This window comes from Polyergus mexicanus, unplaced genomic scaffold (assembly GCF_030449975.1).
Source record: "Polyergus mexicanus isolate NDT 795.1 unplaced genomic scaffold, iyPolMexi1.0 SCAF_3, whole genome shotgun sequence".
NCBI lineage: Eukaryota > Metazoa > Arthropoda > Insecta > Hymenoptera > Formicidae > Polyergus > Polyergus mexicanus.
The window spans coordinates 4,134,917-4,155,292 of NW_027223323.1; the positions used below are offsets into that span (position 1 = coordinate 4,134,917).

At 33.1% G+C, this 20,376-nt stretch overlaps 6 protein-coding genes across 6 annotated transcripts; 4 read left to right on the top strand and 2 right to left on the bottom strand.

The window, feature by feature from the left end:
- The first annotated feature begins 352 nt into the window (after positions 1 to 352).
- On the top strand, positions 353 to 1,597 carry LOC138944897 (carbonic anhydrase 2-like). Its single transcript, XM_070315963.1, has 6 exons — positions 353 to 371; positions 583 to 738; positions 815 to 956; positions 1,160 to 1,265; positions 1,434 to 1,536; positions 1,593 to 1,597. The coding sequence occupies exons 1-6, from the start codon at positions 353 to 355 to the stop codon at positions 1,595 to 1,597; spliced, it is 531 nt and encodes a 176-aa protein (XP_070172064.1).
- A 1,239-nt stretch (positions 1,598 to 2,836) lies between these two features.
- On the top strand, positions 2,837 to 3,919 carry LOC138944898 (carbonic anhydrase 2-like). The gene is made up of 5 exons (XM_070315964.1): positions 2,837 to 3,048; positions 3,134 to 3,278; positions 3,369 to 3,474; positions 3,541 to 3,643; positions 3,729 to 3,919. Exons 1-5 carry the CDS (start codon positions 2,838 to 2,840, stop codon positions 3,917 to 3,919), a joined length of 756 nt encoding a protein of 251 aa, XP_070172065.1. The 5' UTR covers position 2,837.
- Positions 3,920 to 4,414: 495 nt separating this feature from the next.
- Positions 4,415 to 6,277, bottom strand: LOC138944908 (MYCBP-associated protein). The gene is made up of 2 exons (XM_070315978.1): positions 5,017 to 6,277; positions 4,415 to 4,788 (listed from the first exon to the last, which is right to left on the bottom strand). The coding sequence occupies exons 1-2, from the start codon at positions 6,275 to 6,277 to the stop codon at positions 4,415 to 4,417; spliced, it is 1,635 nt and encodes a 544-aa protein (XP_070172079.1).
- A 313-nt stretch (positions 6,278 to 6,590) lies between these two features.
- LOC138944899 (carbonic anhydrase 1) lies at positions 6,591 to 8,013 on the top strand. The gene is made up of 6 exons (XM_070315966.1): positions 6,591 to 6,606; positions 6,693 to 6,878; positions 6,950 to 7,091; positions 7,162 to 7,267; positions 7,490 to 7,714; positions 7,819 to 8,013. The coding sequence occupies exons 1-6, from the start codon at positions 6,591 to 6,593 to the stop codon at positions 8,011 to 8,013; spliced, it is 870 nt and encodes a 289-aa protein (XP_070172067.1).
- Positions 8,014 to 8,205: 192 nt separating this feature from the next.
- LOC138932097 (uncharacterized) lies at positions 8,206 to 10,449 on the bottom strand. The gene is made up of 6 exons (XM_070293666.1): positions 10,206 to 10,449; positions 9,911 to 10,105; positions 9,280 to 9,452; positions 8,931 to 9,205; positions 8,537 to 8,781; positions 8,206 to 8,382 (listed from the first exon to the last, which is right to left on the bottom strand). Exons 1-6 carry the CDS (start codon positions 10,415 to 10,417, stop codon positions 8,208 to 8,210), a joined length of 1,275 nt encoding a protein of 424 aa, XP_070149767.1. The 5' UTR covers positions 10,418 to 10,449; the 3' UTR covers positions 8,206 to 8,207.
- Positions 10,450 to 14,698: 4,249 nt separating this feature from the next.
- LOC138931916 (homeobox protein engrailed-1a) lies at positions 14,699 to 19,148 on the top strand. The gene is made up of 4 exons (XM_070293184.1): positions 14,699 to 15,107; positions 15,538 to 15,696; positions 18,594 to 18,697; positions 18,813 to 19,148. Exons 1-4 carry the CDS (start codon positions 14,699 to 14,701, stop codon positions 19,107 to 19,109), a joined length of 969 nt encoding a protein of 322 aa, XP_070149285.1. The 3' UTR covers positions 19,110 to 19,148.
- Positions 19,149 to 20,376: the final 1,228 nt, after the last annotated feature.

A 20,376-nucleotide genomic window follows, 5' to 3' on the forward strand; every position in this document is an offset into this window, starting at 1 on the left:
TATATAATATGATATAAAACATCAAATGACAATTTATGAGAATCGATAAAGCGCACTTCAATCCACAAAAATGATGTGAAGATAATTCTATATATATATATATATTTTTTTTTTTTCAATGAAAAAAATAAAGTAAGTTAAAACAATGCATGTACTAATGCGTTAGCAACTTCTTATCGTACCACAAGTTGGCAACCATTTACAACCTGTTCATAAAAATGTCATCATGTCAGATGTCAGATAATTGTAATATCTATATTTAAAATAACATGTCTCACAATTGAAAATAATGGATACTTAATTTCACATTATTTTCCATTTGAAAGTTTGATATTATAGTCGTGATATAAACATGACATCTAAATCCAAAGGTATACGATTAGTAAATAAATCTTCAACTCAATCTCGCTGAAAAAATTTGTTATAGATACTTTTTCTATATATTTATTTAAAAATATTGTATATAAATATAAATATATATATACATATATATACATATATATATATATATATATATATATATATATATATATATATAATCTTTTATTTTGAAAACCCCTTATTTTAAATGCGTTCTACAAGAAAAATTGTGCACAACATCATCTTCGGGTTTACCAAAATGGCGACAATCTCCGATCGATATCAGTCGCGTATGGACCAAAAAATTTCCACCATTGCTTTTGACCAATTATCGCTCGAATATTGGCACAGCGATACTTACTAACACTGGCCAAACAAGTTACTTATTTAGCACAAAATTAAGGATTATTGTATATTTAATCTAATTTAATATATTTAATTTAATAATTTTTAGTTAATCTCGAGCTGGCGAATAGAAAAATGCCGATAATACGCGGCGGCCCTTTAAAAAACGATGAATTTCAGTTCATGAATATTCAGTTTCGCTGGGGTCCGTCTAATTGTCGAGGCGCGGAACATTCTATCGATAACATTTGGTTAGAGAGAGAGAGAGAGAGAGAGAGAGAGAGAATATATCACAAAAAAATTACATTTTTTTATTTAAATTCATATTTATGTTTTATTATATTCTAAATAATTTAAATAAATTTATAATATTTATATGAACCCTATATAAATTTATTTCTGTTCAAGTAATATTGGTTAATATACAATTTTTAAATGATATGTGTATAATAAGGTATTCGATGGAAGCGCAAGTTATGCATTGGAATACACGTTACGGATTGATAGAAAAATGCTACAATAAACCTGATGGGATTGCAATACTCTCTTATCTCATGCAGGTATAATAATAAGCAAAGATAAATAATATCAAGTAAATATATCAATATTTTTTAAGTAAATTATTGAGATAGCTCGATAATAGCTTCTTCAATGGATTACCGTGCTGCATTTATAAAATATAAAATATAAATTATATATTATTATAAAAAAGATGGATGTGTTTGTAGGTCGTTGGCTGCTCTGGATTTCCGGACAATTCTGCACTTGCTCCAATCACTGATAAACTCGCGGAAATAAAACAAACGGATAATACCGCGAATATTACGCCTGGTAATTCTACAATGTGAGACGATCTTTAATCAATATATCAATATGATCACTTGTAGACTGAATCGCGTAATAGAAAGCAGATTTTATGTTCTCACGTTTCGTTGTATATATTTTCAGTCACCAGTCAAAATTTTGGCAAATTTGCATTTTTTTTTTTTCCCATATACTTTTGATAAAATGTATTTTTTACTTTTCGCGAATGAAAGTTTGAGCGATTGTAATGCTAACACTTTTTAATTAACTATCCAATTATATGTTACAGATTGCTTACGTTGGATGATGCACGCATGCACATCGTCTGGATATTACACTTATTCAGGTTCTCTCACTTATCCTCCGTATAATGAGTGTGTTACGTGGATAATTATGCCGAATCCGATAAGAATATCTTCCTATCAAGTATACAAAGCATATTAAACTTTAAAAATTATATTTACTGTAGCTATATATTTTATAAATGCGCTATTAAAATATGTTACAATTTATTTATTAACAGGTAGAAGCGTTTAGGAATCTTTATAATTATAAACGGGAACGTATAGTAAGAAATTATAGATCACAACATCTTCTTCGTGGAAGAAGGATTTTCTTTGCTACAAATGTATGATATCCATGCAATAGTTTAATTTATTAAAAACATATCGCCAAAGCACGTATTTTACATCATATATATATAAAAAGATTCTTTTATTTTTATATATGTTTATTTGACTATAAAATACAAATAAAGATACAGGTACAAAAATAAAATGCAATCGTTATATATATATATAAAATATTTTTCTTTTAGCTAAGATTTCGAGATTCTGTAACTGACTAAAACACTATAAACCTGCGCCATTTATTTTCTGCGTGTGTATATAATTACTTACACATATTAATCAAGTTCTGCGTTTTTTTAAATTTAAAATTTAATTTAATTTAAAATTAATTTAAAATTAAAATTAAAATTTAATTTAAAATTTATTTTAAATTAAATTATATCAATTAAATTAAAATCACACACACATTTAATATTTAAATTGCGATTGTCAAATGCATCGCTCAACCATGACAGACTTTTATTGATATGAAGTAATGCAACGTCAAGATAACCAATCATCATCGCAGATAATTGTATAAATTAGCTAATTTCAAAGATGTTAAATTATGAAATGTAACACAATGACATAATTTTAAAACGCAACTATATTCTATATAAAAAAAATTTGTAGTCATATATTGCGCTAAATGATTCTTAATTAATACAAAAATGACGAGTTATACAGCAACTATAGGTAAGTGAAGAAATATAGAAAATAATGATGACAAGAGGTCAGGGTTATGCGTACTGTACTTCATATTTTTTAAATAATACGTTTTATATTAATATCTGTTTTCAAGATGTACGTGGTCAAGCACCGATTGATTTAATTGACGAAATTGTACGACCTAAGAAATTTCCACCGTTAATATTAAATGGCCACTGGTTAAAAGATGGGAATGCAACCTTATTTAATGACGGTTCGACAGGTTACTCAATTTATTTTACGTTTGTATAATGTTATTGTAATTTGCTTGTGAAACGCAATTGAATATCAAATCCCTTTCTTATCAGTGAAGATTTTTTTGGATGGTGATAGGATCCCATCGACGGTGTTTGGTGGTCCTCTCGTAAATGATGAATACGAGTTTCATAACGCACACTTTCACTGGGGCGAGAACGATTGTAGGGGCGCTGAGCACACGATCAATGGTACTTGGTAAGAATGTAGTATCAAGCGTAATTAATAATCGCATGTAAAAATTGATGAATTATTGTTAATGAAGATCTTACATTTAAATAAATGTAGGTTTTCCATGGAAAGTCACATAGTGCATTGGAACCGAAAATATCTCACTTTTGAAGAATGTTTAAGACATCGAGATGGTCTTTGCGTGTTGGCCTATTTATTTTTGGTATAATTATTAATACATAACTGTATCTTTTATGTTTCATACATTATTAATGAATTCGTCTTTCAGGTCCAACCGGGATCTTGTCAATGGAACAACGTCAGGTTTGATAAAATCTCCGAAAATTTACAATACGTTCAGAATGCTGGATCAGAAATAAAAATTCCATCAAGTTAATATTTAAAGAATAGAAAGCTTTATCGTGTATGGTATTATTAACGTGTTATTTTAAAACTGATGACTTTCGTAATTTTTAGATTCTTTATATTGGATGAGGGTAGCAACAGATTGTCCAAATTATTATACTTACCCGGGATCCTACAATACAGGTGCTAATTTGGAATGCGCTACGTGGATCGTATTTCCAATCATTATTCCTATACAATCATGCCAAGCAAGTTATGCAAAATATAAGGCCATAAATATTTATCTAAGTTTTGTAAAATAATTATAGTTATCTCATTAATTTTAAACTAATATTCAATATTTGTAGAATATACTAAAAGTATTTTTTTTTTTATAACAATAGACATACATATATAAAAATGTATCAATAAACTTTACAGCTTAATGAATTTCGGAAGCTGCGGGATAAGAAAGGTAAATTTATAAAATCGAATTGGAGGGATGTTCAACTTTTACGAGGACGTCAAATATTTCTGGCTATCTCTTAATAAAAATTTAGATCTTGCCTTAAATTTAATAAATTATTTCAAGTTTTTATAGTTTTTATATATCTTTATATATAACATTTTATAATATATTTATAACTTTATATAACAAATTGGTTGAAAAACCTTTAAATTTTTATATAGCTTATGTAAAATACAGTGATCTATTAAATCATTATAAATAACATTGAACATTTAATACGTTTCATGCTTATAAAATTTATTAATTTATATTATCTGTATCGCTGTGAAAATTAATATAGTCATCTATATTATATTTTACGCTTCGTCAACTTATTAAGCCTATTAAAAGAATCGATACTGGCGCAAACTCGTTCTATTGTTTCTTCCAGAGCTTTATATATACGAATGAAAAAGACTTCTCTGTAAAGCTGTAGATTTAATAAGTAGTAATTCTTTTCCTTTCCTTCCTGCATTAATGTCTGTGTTTGAACGATTGAGTTTTCTCTATATACTTCTTGGAAGCTTTTATTGGATCTTTGCAATAAAAGCGTTGATTCTTTTTGATCCATTTTTGTTGCAGAATCTTTTCGTATCAAACTGTTTTTCTTCACGAGTTCGCTTTCATCTTCAAAACAATTTGCGAAAGCACATAAAATACTATACACAGTGTCATATTTATTTTTACGAGCAAAGTCAAATTCAGTCAAACTGGGTCTGAGACTATGTTTGCAAAGGTCATTGAACCGGGTGAACATGTCGCGTTTGTAATTTGCATCCTCTATTTGTAAAAGGATATCTCGCAGAGTGTCCAGCGATAAGTTCCAGGGTGATAAATTTTCATCGGTAACGTCGCAATACATTTTTTGCAATTGCATCACAATACTCGGATGATAGTAATAATAGGGATTTAGAGAGGTGAATAGGTCGCCTTGCGAGAGTAACGGCTTATATGATGGCTCCGGTGATTTGCTAGTCTCTACGCTGGTCATGATTTCCTCAACAATCGAGCGTATCGTCGAGTCGCGAATACGATGATCCAAATGTTCGTCGATCGCTCGACGATCGGTTATTTCTGAGCTCCGATTATCGATTGCACAGCCCCAGAAGCGAAATACAAACGTCGAGGGACTCAATCTCGGTTCTGTGATAAATCGCCAGGATTCAGTGAAGACTGCTCGAGTTCTAGATCGATACCATATCTTGATCTTCACGATCTGTCCTGGAAGTACGAGACCTTTCGTCTTGTTGAAGAAGAATGGACTTCCGCGTCTCTCGACGGATACGTTGCTCGATCGAAAAGTTGGCCAATCTCGCCAATGATATACGATAACACGGATTCCTTTGTTCTCGAGGACGATTTCCTTTTCAACGAGCTCATCAACCTCACTCGTGAAAATTAGAGACCACGTGATGGGATCGGTGTCCATCGGCTCGAAGAGACATCTTCGCCAAATAAATTCTCGATCTTGGATCTTCAGGATTATCGCCTGATCTTCGCATGACTCTTCCTCATCATCGGGTTCCGTGATGGTTATCGGCGGAATTCGTAGCAGCGGTTTCTTCCTTCGAAAGGCGCGTCCTTGAACAACCAATTGTGCCGTTTCCGGTTCCTTCGGCAACAGTAATGCGATTTCCTCAGCCAGTTCGACTTTACGCGTCTTTAGATACTCGCTACGTTTCCAGGATTCCTCCTTGGTTTTCAACGCGATAAGATCCCGTTCCTTCGCTATCAAGTCCGGCAATTCAACGTGCATTAAGTCCGGAGGAAGATTCAAATCTTTCCTAGTTGGAGTTAAAGCTATTTTAGGCAAGTGGCAAGCGTGATCTGGCAGGAATTCGGGCGTTCGCCAAAATTCCGGTCCACCGCGATATTTATCGCCGATTACGGGTATGGCCGCGTGCTCCATCAAATTTTTCATCTCGACGAATGCGCGAAATCTCTCCGAGGAACTTTGCAGCTGATCGGCTTGCGAGCGACCGGTAATAGCTTCGATGCGTCGATTCTGCTTCTTTCGATCGGCGAGCCACTTTCGCCAATTTACAAAACGACGATCTTCTGAGAATACTGTATCTTCGGAGAGGAGGTTATCCTTGGTCGTTACAAGTGGCTGACGAGTTTTCTTCCAGGTTTGACGCTCGTCAGATTTACCGATTGTCCGCGCAAAGTCCATTTTTAAGAGCACGAGATATTTTATCTGATGTTAAGTATCTTCTTCCCTTTAATGTGTGTGCAAAAACGAAATCTTATTTTTGGTACACATTATTTTTGACTACAAAACATTGCGTTGTTTTTATTTTTTCTGTATAAAAATATACTCTTATTTCGCTTTAAGAATATACAAAAAGTGATTCATTATTAATGATGTTTGATATTGATGACATTTGAATTGAAGTATGAGCAAAGTCGCGCGTGCGATCAATTTAAGGCTAGACTGCATAAAGAGTTATCAATTAATAACATATACGGCAATATAATATATCGGCATGAGTTCTTCAACAGGTGTGATATATATAAATTGAAATGGCATTTCTTTTATACGACTAAAATATTTTTATTATTAAATATCTTTTTCTGCGATTTTTTAGATACTGATGAGCATAGTAACGAAACGGTTAGATTCATACAACAATTAGCTAAAACTGATGGCAAATTGGAATCACCAATTAATTTGAATATCAGTTATATGAAAGTCGTGAAATTGAATCCTGTACAATGGCTCAATTACAATGTCATACCGAAGAAAATGAAACTCACGAACACCGGCTACACTGGTTAGGTTAAAAGTCGGATATTCATAAAATTATTTCTAAAAAAATAATTAATTATATTTTATTTCTGATAGTAATTCTTAGCGCAACGTGGCATGCAGAAGAGCCGTATTTGTGCGATGGCCCTTTCGTCGGTAATTATATCTTTTCGCAGCTCCATTTTCATTGGGGTAAAACCGATATGAATGGTAGCGAACATTATGTCGACGGTGGAAGGTTTTACTTTTACTGTTATTTCATAGATTACTCGTTTATTTTCTTTATTTAAATGCACTTATCAATGCAGTATGCCAATGGAATTGCACGCGGTACATTATAAAAGTGATTACGAGACTCAAGTAGCAGCTCTTCGTCAAAATGGTGGAATTACTATTCTAGTATATTTATTTCAGGTATTAAGAAAAGATTTTTATTTGTGAAAATTATTATTCAATTATATATAATGTCTGTACATTAACCTATTTTCTTTGCGTATCTTTTTGTATTTCTTTTGTCCTTAATATATTCTGAAATGTGCTACTTTAGAATTGGAACACAAACATGTCCGTTCAAATATTTAAAAAATGATACGTATATATTTTTTGGAAGGCAAAGGAATAATATTGTATATACAGCTTCAGGTATCTCCTAATCCACTTTTGGATGATATCGTGAAAGCGTTACCTTTTGTCCACATGGCTCACTCTTCCGTCCGTTTAGTACCTTTTCCCATAACAAATATTATACGATGCTTTCAACATGATTACTTCGTGTACTGGGGCTCTATAACAATGACAAATATCAAAAATAGCATACTTTGGCTAATAAGCAGAGAACCATTAGGAATATCCATCGAGCAAGTAAATTGCGCCAGAATTGACAAGCAATGATTAAATAAAACAAGATCGTCATATCATTGCTGCTAAAAGTTCATCTTGTAATAAAATCGATTTTATTTTTCAAGATCGCGGAGTTTCGCACACTATACGACGAACATAGAATGCCAATTTTGACAAATTGTCATCCATTGAAAGATAGAGGTGATAGAAACGTTTTCCATGTATGTCCTAGTGGATCCATGTATGCAACACTTCGACCCATTCCACATAATTCCAGTGATTCATCTATTGTTCAAGAAGACGTCGATGATAAACAATGATAAAATACTATATTATATAATTATAGTATATATATATGAATATATATTATTGTAAGAAAGACATACATAGATTGCTCTTATAGATTCGTTATTACAATTCTTTATAAATATAGAGTGCAAGATCCTTCATAACGTGCTTTTGTTTAATTTATTTTACTTTTAGTCTTGTAAAGTTTTGCAAAGTGTCTTCAGTTTTATTTCCTTCTCTTGCGACGTCTTTTAATCCTTTCTTTCTCGAGATCACATCCTGAGTAGAAAGAGGCACAGTCAATTCCGCCCAAGCCCAGGATGGATGCTTTCACAGAATCCAACATTGCCGACCATGGAGTTCTGTGTAGCACTCTGCCCGATAACCAGCTCATGCCCAAGCTGGAAAGAAGAATCTCAACATTACCGATTTCAAGAAACAACTTCAAACACTTCGCCGACCATTGATACCGCCTTGATCAATTTACGAGATTCGACGATAAATTTCCATCTAATTTTGTTTCTAGGAATCACTTTTGATAATTGCCTTTATTACCTCCAAACGGGAACCCAAATTCTACGTCCATCGTTGGTTTCCTTGGAATATTGATTCTCTTCGCACAATATCCTACGCAGACAATTACCAGAATCTTCTTCGGCGATCATAACTGCTTCGATGGATCTTAGAATGCGATAAGACAGATCATTCAAGTCTTCGTCATTAACGGAAGATAAGGGAAGAGGAAGTGCGTTTCTCTTGAAACGTTGCCTAGTCATCATCGTCATCATGCCATTATTGTTCTATAATATAAAAAACATTTTTTTTTTCCGTCAAAATGTATCATCAAAAAATTATGTATAAATCTCTTCTGTATCAAATATTTTCATTGGAACAAAAACATACTTTTAAAATAATTAACAAATATTTTTAAACAAGATAGTTTTAGTACCGCAGCATTCATACACAGTTGAATGATAAACAGGCCGAATGCTAAGAATGCAAGCGCGGTGAGCGCGATTTCGAAGAAATCCTTGATCGAAAGCTCCTTTCCCTTCGAATAGGACTTATGATCATCTTCCTCGTGCTGCTCATGCGGTCCGTAATAATATTCCTCGTGGATAGATGGGAAGAAATGGTCGCTATGGTGTCCAAAGTCGCTATGATGGTGACCGAATGAGGGTCCATAATGGAAAGAATGTTGCGACGACGACGACGACCTGTCACCTATTTATGGAATATATAAATATCGAATCCTTCGTACATCGCGTAACATTTGTGAAATAACTTCTGAAATCTACCTTCATGAGATGGTCTGTAGAAACCCATTTTTCCAGATGGCAGAGGAGCTTGCATCGCGTACCCCGTCACCTCACCATCGAACTCATCAATGTCATCTTCCCGGACATCCTGTTTCTTTTTTATTTTTTTGTGCGGTGCATAGTGTCGATATACATCGTCTAGCGTTGTCGTTCTGTTATAAATAAGTCAAACTTAGATATTTTTTTTTTTTTACATTACGTACTAGTATTTTGTAGAATATGACAAAAAATTAATGTAAATGAATATAGTTTTTCATAGCCAAGATGCATTAATAATGCATTATATAGTTAATATGCTTTTAAAATATTTTAAATTAAATTTTAATATACAATATTATATATATGTATATAAATTTTTAATTAGAGAGTATAATAAAAGTTTAATTTTTTTATATTAGAAATTAGAAAGTTTAAAATTTATTAAAGAAAAATAAATCATAACTTCATGACAAGCTTGTAATAAGATATAATATTTTTTAAGTCTGAAATATATTTAGTAAGTTTACCGTCTGTTATGTGAAACTGTTCAAAACTATAAATATGATTAATGATAAATCATAAATATGTGATTGAGATTATAAAGAATTTAAAAATTTCTTAGTATGCTTACTTTTGAAGCCAATTTTTATACTTCGAGCTTCCTTCATCCGCCAAAAGTTTATCGTGAATCGTAACATTGTCTAAAAAATTATGTAAGTTGTCAGGTGGCAGGGATTGGGGACGTCGTTTCACTCTAGGAGTGCTCACTTCCTTCAAGATTTCTTCCGCCATATAACCATGACAAAGATACTCATTCATTCTCGTCCTAATTTTATATATATATATATATATCAATTAATTAAAAAATATTTAATTGAACACTTTTCAGTTTGTCGAATTTTTTGTTCAAATTATTTAATTCTTACCTATGATAGCCCATTTGGTTTAATGCTCTATCGAAAGATCCGTCCACAGTTTCATTTGCCACTGTCTTGGAAACATTATTTTGATATTGATCACTAAATAGAAACGATCCAGGTAAAAGATCCACGGAAAGTATATCATCTTGATTGATACAGAATTCGTTGCCGTCGTCGAAGCATTCCTGCGCCGATATGGCAATTAAAAAAAAATACATTACGAAAAAATATATAATCGTGTAAATTTGTAACAAACGTTTTTCACGGCATTCTGACAAAATTTTCAGTAGCATTTTTGCTATGCCACGAGAGCTGCTGTTGAAACACGAAGACAACTGTGACTGACGAGAAGACGACACGTTCGTGTAATAATTCTCTCGTCTGCTAGGAATAATTGCTTTAACCGTAACGTTGCTTAGACTTGCTATTAGTTTTATTTACAGTTTCAAACATATGAAAAAAAAATATCGTGCGCATGTATAAGTCTAATTATAATAATTTTCCAGATTTTTTTAATATTCAATAATTAATAATTAAGGAATGGCATTTAATAAATTGATTAATCAAAAATATAAAGATACATAAAAAGGATCTAATTTACCAGTATCAAAATCAAAAGAAAAAAACACCCGCATACCTGCTAAAAGCGGGGGTTGTTCCAACATCTGTTTAGATTCATGACTAATCCCCCCGATTAGTGATAGCGCCCACCGATTTACGCGTAATCCGACACTCATGATTAAATACGTTTATTAAAAACCACTTACAACGCTCTTATGAATGTTTCAAGAGCGAAGGGTCTGGCGGAACGTCCGCCTGGATCGAGGTGGTAAGACAGGGTAATGGGACCTTTGTTCCCTTGGGAACGCGCTCACCTGTCTAATATCTCACGGGAGTGGCTATATCTGTACACGCATCAAAAGCGGCCGGTTATACGCCGAGCTTACTGAAAATTAATCGCGCAGTTTCGAAAGAATCTTCGCGTCTCGTCCTACCGACTGAAATAAACGTTTTTCACGCGATTATTAATGATATCGTGGTTGCAAAATCAGATAAAAGTACATATAAAAATTGTTTAATTTTTATATAATAATTTACTGAAATAAGAAGTGTGTATTATAGAAAAACTAAAATATATTTAAAAAAAAAAAAAAAAAATCATTCAAAAATTTTATAAATCTTATAATTAATAATATTCGTGGGAAAAAGAGCAAGAAAGAAGGCAGATAGATAAATTTGATCTTAAAAATGTGTTTAAAATTCTTTTCATGCTTCAAGTTTGATATTCCTGATACGCACACTTTACAAACGTCCCTGTGAAATATTATTTTCAGTATGACGCAGACGAAGATGCGGTTTTAACCGCCCGCAGTCGAGGTGTGATCGCGCACTTCCCCTTTTTGCGTGAACGCGACCTGTGGCGCGGTTTGTGCACGCGTGAATTCACCCTCCTTTTCTCAGGTGCTTGATTGATCGTTTCAATTATCCGGCGCAGCGTGCATCAAAACGTGAGAGTAAACTTCGCAGCGAGCAAATGGATCGTTTATTCGAAACATTTACGAATACGTAGCTACCATGAAAACATTACGAATGCTGAATCGCGAATAAATTGCAAATATAATCGCGTGTTATTTCTACGCTAATGTATCAAACAAATCGAGAGCAGCCAATCAAAAATCACATATTAATTAAAAGCAATTTTCAGTTCTTGCAATTTTTTTTCTTGAAAATTCAAATTTGCGATTTAGATCATTTTCAGAAAGAGACAAATAGCTATTGCAGAAAATGTAGAAGTAATGTTTAAGCGTTCACGCTAGCTTCCAGGAAGTAAGGTCCTCGGTCGTAAATTAATGTGCGCGTTGACCATATCGTTACTTCCTCTCTTCGCACCTAACAACGCGCCTTAAGCGCATTTCACTGTATTTAAGATTCAATATTTGTCACGGTCGCAAGTACGTGTAAAATGTTCAACCCCGCGTATAATCAGCACGCAAAAATGCATGTACGACACGAGACGAGCAAGCGTAAATTTGCGTCTAAATGTGTAAAAATAACAAGCTCGCGAGCCACGCCGAGAGTTAGAACGTCTCGCTTTGACAATATTTAAAAAATTTAAAAAGATTATGCATGTTTTGTCTACACACAGACATATACTACGTATAAATTTTTATCTAAATTTATATAGAATATTTGCGTAATTTTTAAGTACATATTGTTTCTATTTTTTAATTATTATAGCTTAATTTTTTTTTCATGTAGAATAAAAATATATAATGCTTTTAGATAATGGCACATTTTCAACTATTACAAATTGTTAAATTATTATATTATTATGTATTTTACGTTTGTTTATGTGTGTAAAATTTCTAAAATTATTTTCTTCAATATAACAGTTATGTTACCCAAATCTATGCGAAAAGGTTAATAATGACTGCATTTCCAGAATACGACAATGCATGCTGAAGTGTCTAATGTATACAAAAAGGGATGTATTTGATATATATTCTTCTACAAAGACGAAATAACTCAGACGTGGATCGGGGTGAGGATCGATGACGAGGAACCGAGTAATAGAAAGGGCTCACAATCGCCATTGGTTCTTTTAGCCGCAGAAGCGAGTGGATTTACGGTGTGCGAGGATGAACATTGAGATTGGCACGGGTAGCCCGGAGACTAATGGACGCAGCATTCGCGAAAATGGCCGCCATACCGTGATCGTAAACAGAAATAACACGATATGATTCGATAAGAGCTATCATCGACGCGGGAAGGTGAAAGTCTCCAATCATTGCAAAATGACGTTTATTACATTTCTCAAAAATATCGAATATCTCTCTCTTATCGAAAAAATTTCTCTTTTTTTACATATTAAATTGTAAATCTTGCGAATAAATATTGTGTTAAATCGATTTGAATTTTCGCGCAAACGTAAATTGTAACCATTAACGTATTGCCACTGATATGGATTGCAACATTATGTCAACGAGATATAATCTGATGTCTAGATATATTATAATAGCGCGTATTTTCTATAGTATGGTGAGAACCACTGCGCGTAGTTCGCTAAACGCGTGAAGAAGTGTTTTGCGGTACTTTTTCATGATGTTCTTCGCGTGGCAGAAGCGTTTATCCATTGTTAAAGCGTGAACGGGAAAGAGAGAACAGAACGACCATCGTTTTACTGGTATAAAGCTTCGAGATAGAGGGGTCAAAGAAGGCGGCCACTGCGCGAGCAGCATGCGCGTTTAGGACCAATCCGAGATTCACCCTTTGAACCCCTTTGAGCCCTTTCTCGCTGGAGAAACTTGCTAGTGCGCAAGCCAAATCGTCGAACTCGAGCATTTTTTTAAAAAGAACCATAAAATACGTGAATGTCTCGATAAAATGGGAATATAAGAAACATACCTATGAATTTGCAAAGTTGTACTGTATTGATGGTATTGATGGATAATCTCGATAAAATAGCGATATCTCGATAAAAATAGCAATATAATATGTATAATAAATTATGTCATAATAAATGATAAAGTTTACATGAAGTTGTATAAATAAAGTACATAATTATATAAAAAAATATTCTAATAAAATCAATAAACGTTACCGATAGCCTTAATAACGATCATCAATATTAGATGCGATAATATAAGTTAAAATGTGAAATTTTAAATATTTTACATATATTTTTATATGCTTGCATTTGTATTTAATGCTTGATATATTTATGTACATCATGCGACAGCGATAACATTATATGCTAAATTCTATTGCGAAATTTTGTGAATCATGTATTTAACCGCCGATGAAAAGATAGACATACTATTATAAATATTACGATGAAATTTGACAGCTATAATAAAGATTCTAAAATAGAAAATCAACCATAAGCTGCCGAGATTCTGCTGATCCCTACTCCTAATATAGTAAGTGGGGAGATCCCGATGTGCGAGATATTCTTCCAGCCTCACGGGATGACCTTCCTGTAGGAAACTGGAGGGGATGCTGGGAGGTCCTTCTCTGGACCACAGACACGTGCCACTTGTCATACTTTTGGAAGTACTTGCTTTCGGACGGTTCGGAGGGAGATTAGTGATCAGGTGTGATTGATCAGAAGGATAACGCGTGCTAAATTGTCAGCGGTTAATTAATAATAGATATTAGATAGAACGCAAATAGATATTTTTTGTTATCAAAAATACAAAATAAATATATATTTTACTGATTAAAAAATATAAAATTGTTTCTGCTGATTTTACCGTGCGACATCGAATAAAGATAAATATGACACGTGCAAAGCAATCGAGTCTCAAACCTGTGTCAATGAATAATTCATGAAAATAATTGTGGAATATTTAAAAAAAAGACACATGAGAAAAGCATTGTTTCAATAACCGGATATCAAATGTGAAGTGGGCAAATTTGGATTAGAATTACTGGAACATATTAAAGAGTAACATCAAGCTCATCGAACTTGATCGAAATTGTTGAATTTGCCGAGATCGATGATTTATCACAGAATGGAACTCTGTCAAAACCGCGAGAAAATGAACAATGACGTTTATGATCTTCGTCGGACGCGCTCGCTTTCGAATGAGAATGAAGCATATTCAAATGGTAATGAGCAAGGCGACGGATCGCCGAATGTTAATCGGGAATCTATCGAGTATGTATCAGATTCCAGTTGCGAAGATTACAGGGAGTTTCAAAAACAGCAAATCGAAAGAAGAAATTTATCCCCGATTGCCGCGTCTAGTGCTTTCACGATTGACAACATCCTTGGAAGAAATGAAAAGAAAGATCAAACTTTGAGAATAGATAGTTCTGGTGATAAGGAAGAGGATCAGGAAGAAATGGACGATAGAATTGAGGGACATTTTGTTAGGCCAACAGCGATACCAGCCACACGTCCTGGTACGTCATAAATATTCTAAGTATTCTATTGTTGAGTAAAATTTTTATATGTGTACACACAAAAAAATAAAAAAAGAAAAATATATATTATATTAGTTATATCAATTTTTAATACATGCGAGACACATCAGTAATCCAGTTGTTGTATCCCCCTGTTTTTGGGCAATTATTAAATATTTAATAACATAAAAATTAAATATTATAATATTTATAATAATAATAATGTTATAGTAATATTTTTATACAGTATCTACCTAATGTTATATTTAAAATTTTATCCAAAGTTGAATGAAAATAATACGATAAAATATAATATAATTTCTCCAAATTTAAAATTTATTTTTTTACGGAATTATTTAAAGAATTATACTGTTTTAAATATATTGTTTTAAAATGTTCTTTTAAGAATAGATTTTATATGATTTAATAGATCTAGAAGGAGGTTTATACACTCACACGGGATTCTCGTATCCTGAAGGCGCTTTAACCGACTCTTCGGTATATTCCGCAACGTCACTTGCATCAGCCTCATTATTGTACAGTGGTTGGTTTGCTCAAACAAAACCTGGACAACTGTTTGGCCTACAAGGTAAGTTTAAAATCTTAGAATAAATTTATAGTTTATTTCTAAATCATATCAGAGATCGCAATTTTTATCGGATAAAGTTTCATCTCTAGAAACAGAGAAAAAGAAAGAAAGAAAGATATAGTAATTTAATTCACTAAAAAATAATATTGCACCAAAGTTATCTTTGATTTATCCGATGTTGAAAACATTCAGGTATTGTCCAGCTTTGTCTCTCTACAAAGGTATTTCACAAATATTTTATACGCGCAAAGAAAATTGTTATGGTGCTAGATATATTTTTTCTTGTGTTCGTGAGAGGCACGAATGCTCTCGAGGAGAATCGCGACGACAAAGGATTCTAATTATTATCCACTCGTAATAACTTACCGCTGTAATTCCATTTTCGCGAACAATACCGAGAGAGGTGTAAGGCGAGCACCCTCTTTCTCGGCTTCAACGAATATTGGATATTATACGAGGCGCCTACGGTAACAGCTTTTCAACACGCGAGATACACATCAGTGGCCCAGTTGTTGTATCCCTACGTTTTTTGACACATTTCGGCAAAATATTAAATACTTAGCCACATAAAAATCAACTGTTACTTGACTCGTGTAATATTTCAGTCTTCTTGGATTCCATTTTGACGCGAAATTTTCATACTCTATCATTGTTTTGAAAATTCCATACAAATAAATATAATTTCTTCGAATATATTTCGATACCCTCTCTATAGTACTACAAGTAAATATAGTTCCACAGATGTAGGATTGCAGATTTGATGTGTAAAACTTGCAAACGAGTTACCATAATGTCATAAAATTACGAGTCAATCTTCAGCTGAAATCCTAGATATTTTACGATTGTGAGATAAGATTGAAATCCGCCATCGTTGTTTCTCCCTTTCTGGCTACTATCTGCCATACTGTTAGGAGCCCATTTATCAGCACCGTTGGTCTAACTATCTTTCGCGAAGGTGTTAAATGTCTCTGTACACTCGTAAATCTTGGTCCCGCCGGTTCTTCTTCTTCGTCACCGTGCGCATTCTCCTTTCCGGTCACCAACAGTCTCTTTCTTTCTAAGAAATGCAATCATTTTTTATTCGTGCAATTGTGCCTATTAATTTTATAATCAAAAATATCTATCTTATATTGATATATAATTTACACAATATAAAGCGGCTCTTGTGAGACATTTGTTAAATAAATTTCACTAATTTTATCGTAATAACCATGTTATTTTCTAATAAAATGTTAGATAAACATGTATTTTACATCGTGTAGCTAAAAAAACTACGCGCTCTTCGAATATTATTTGTAAAGCATACATCGAGTTTTATATTGAATAGAAAAAAACAGCTATTGAAAGATTTGAAATCTTTAAGATCTACTGCGAAGATTACGAATTTGCACAATAGTTAACATATTGTTACAAATAAAATGTATTGGCATATTTCAAGTAGATATAAAAAATGTGTGCTACAAAAAAGTTTTTTGTATACATTGAATACGGTAAGCTTATTTTATCCGAGATAAATCCACAATTTTCACGTCGATATAATATTTTAGCTGATAAAACTGCGCCGTTCTACGTAGTCATAGGCACGCTAGAAGGGTTCAGTAAAAACGCAAAGGTCTTGTACAAATACGCGACATCTATTTGTTGACTCGTCATGTAAGGGCCGCCCGGCTAACTGGTGATTAAACACGAGGAAAGAGCAAAAAAAATTTCTATTTCTATGTGGAAACATCGCGATCTTGAGTTCCTCGACAGACAAGCCAATGCTATTTTCAGAGTTCCGCGAACAAACAATATCACGAGAGAAAAAAGAGAATAACGCTCTCTCTGTTAGTATTTTATAATTTTGCTTATTAATAATTTTTTTTAAATTTCACATTGCTTTTTAGTAAACTCTCGTATTTGCAATATAATGTTACTAAATTATATACATTTTATATATATATATATATTTCTGTATACATAAAAATTATAAAAGTATTGCCGATAAAAAATGAGAAAAAGTATTCAATTTTGTGTGTCTGAAATATTATTTTGTGTATAATACGAATAATAAAAATAATTATTTAAATATATATATATATATATATTTTTTTTTTACAAAATTGAGTATTTTTCTTTTCCTTTTTCTCTGTTTTTTGTTCCCTCTTTTTCTTATTCTCTCTTTCTTTCTATATAATTGTTTTACACACCATAAGATTTCCTCTTTATAATATTCTTATAAAATTTTTATCGTTTGAAGAGCATTGGATAAAAAGAAGAATAAATAGAAAATCATAGATTTGTTTAATTCGATACATTATTTCAGTACCAAAGTAGCTGTTATTGTTATTCTGAAATGTTATTCTTGCTGTTCTCTATATTTGTATTCTAGCGCAAACTACACGCGGATATTTGCCGACATGATTAACAATCGTCGTATTGTTTTAGTGCGACTAATTACGTTATAATGTCTCATATCTGCGTGTCAAAGGAAATGTGTATTACTTCTTTGCACTACGATGATAATCGCATCCAAACGTTCTCCGTCATAAACTGTTTGCGTAGCTCGTTGCCACTTCGTCTCGATGATGTTGACAATAGAATGTCACACATTCCGCAAACAGTCCCACACGTTTTAGACACGTTCAGTAATTCTACATAGGACTTTCGGTGAGTGATGCCTCGAAATCGTAGGAAGGTGGTAATTGAGTCCGGACTGGCGAAGTTAGCCGAGCAATTAAGAAGCGCGATTAGAATATTAAATTTTGATTATCGCGACAATAAATCACCAGAATGTCATAAAATGTCATGCCATTTTAAGGGACTCCCATGTAATTAGCAATGACTATGTGATTACAATATTACTGATCATATGATACAATTAACGATAGCGATATCAAAATTAATGATTTTTTTAGCACCAAAACCGAGCGGTAGAAGGTCGAGGAAACCGGGTATCGATCGAAAACCGCGTCAAGCTTACAGTGCGAAACAATTGGAAAGACTTGAAACAGAATTTAAGGTATACTTCACGCTTTATGAGTCTTTTTTTTTCCCTTTCTCTTATATGCGACAACATTTTATTATCTTTCTCGTAAATTTCCTTTATATGACGCCGAATATTTTTATCTTCGCAGATCGATAAATATCTCAGCGTGAGCAAGCGCATGGAGTTGTCCAAGTGTTTGAATCTTACCGAGGTGCAGATCAAGACGTGGTTCCAGAATCGCCGCACGAAATGGAAGAAGCAGCTGACATCGCGACTGAAGATCGCCCAACGGCAGGGACTTTTTCCACCGACGTACTTTCCGACAACCCAGTATCCTTTACTGCCGTATTACGCGGCGCCTTTGATGTTCGGAGGTCCGTTGTCGGATGACGCGAACTCTAGCTTGCCGACTCGATCCACTGTATCGTCCTCAGATACAGTCTGACGCAGCATAGACTCGAACTACTTGGTCGATTGTCGGCCGGACGATCGCGAGGTGCAATAAGACCTTCCGTTGGCCATTGCGAAGTATTCGAGTGTTCCTTTCTTCTTTTTTTTTTTACGTTATTATACGAAGATTCTTATCTAATATAAATTTGGATACCGTTGAAAGATTATTCGTATAATTATATACTCGCAATTTACAGCGTGAACCATCTACAAGCGTACACGATTTGTGAAGCGACTTTTTTCTATTATGATACGTCTCTGTGAGATCGATTTTGTTTATTGTACATAAAACACAATAATCGTATATTTGCGTCTTACTTGCTGTAGTTTCGCGCAAAATAGATACCTAGCCTGATTTATTCTCGACTTTCTAAAGTTTTAGTGGTAGAAATGTGAGATCATGTTCAAGCAACAGTGCGATATAAAGCGACCTTTCTTCCTGATTTCTATAACTTCCTTCCAAATTGATTTGTCTTTACTGAATATAAAATGTAATTACTACAGATTTCTGTTACGTCCACGAGAATCATATGAAAAATAGATAAATTCAGAATTTAGTTATTTGCTCTGAATAAGAGATTCTGTTCCAATAATAATCAAGAGATGTATAGACATTTCAAATTGCAATACGCTTTTTAGACAGATATTATGTTTACCGTATATAAAATACAATGATTACAGATATATGTAATATCCATGAAAGTTGTGTGTAAAATAGATAAACTCTGGGTTTACTCGTGATTTTTCACATTTCCTGCAGTGGTAAGATAAGATTGTATTCAAGTGACATTCACGAGTAAGTGATGCGGAAGTGACACAAATGACCACACGAAAATGCTATATAAGGAACACGCGAAAATAATATGAAAATGATATGGAAATGTGACGTTGATATAGACGGAGTCCACCTGATGCCTCGCATTTACTTTTTTTTCACTGAAGTTGAAGTTTCGAGCATTTTTGGAGTGAAATTTAAAAGTTTACTAATATATACTAAGCGGTCAAAAATGGCTATACGTAAAATATTTTTGCACGTTTCATACAAAAATATTTGTTAAATAATTTTATTTTGCATTTTTCACGCGAGTAAAAGAGCTACGGTTGAATATGTATGTATCTTTATTCTATTATTTGTTTTGATTGAAGTATAAATATACTTGTTGTTTCTATTTTTTATAACTATCATGTAACTTTTGTTTGCAATTTAAGAGAAAATTGAAACAAACAATATCTTTAATTTTTGACTGTATTTTTAACTCAAA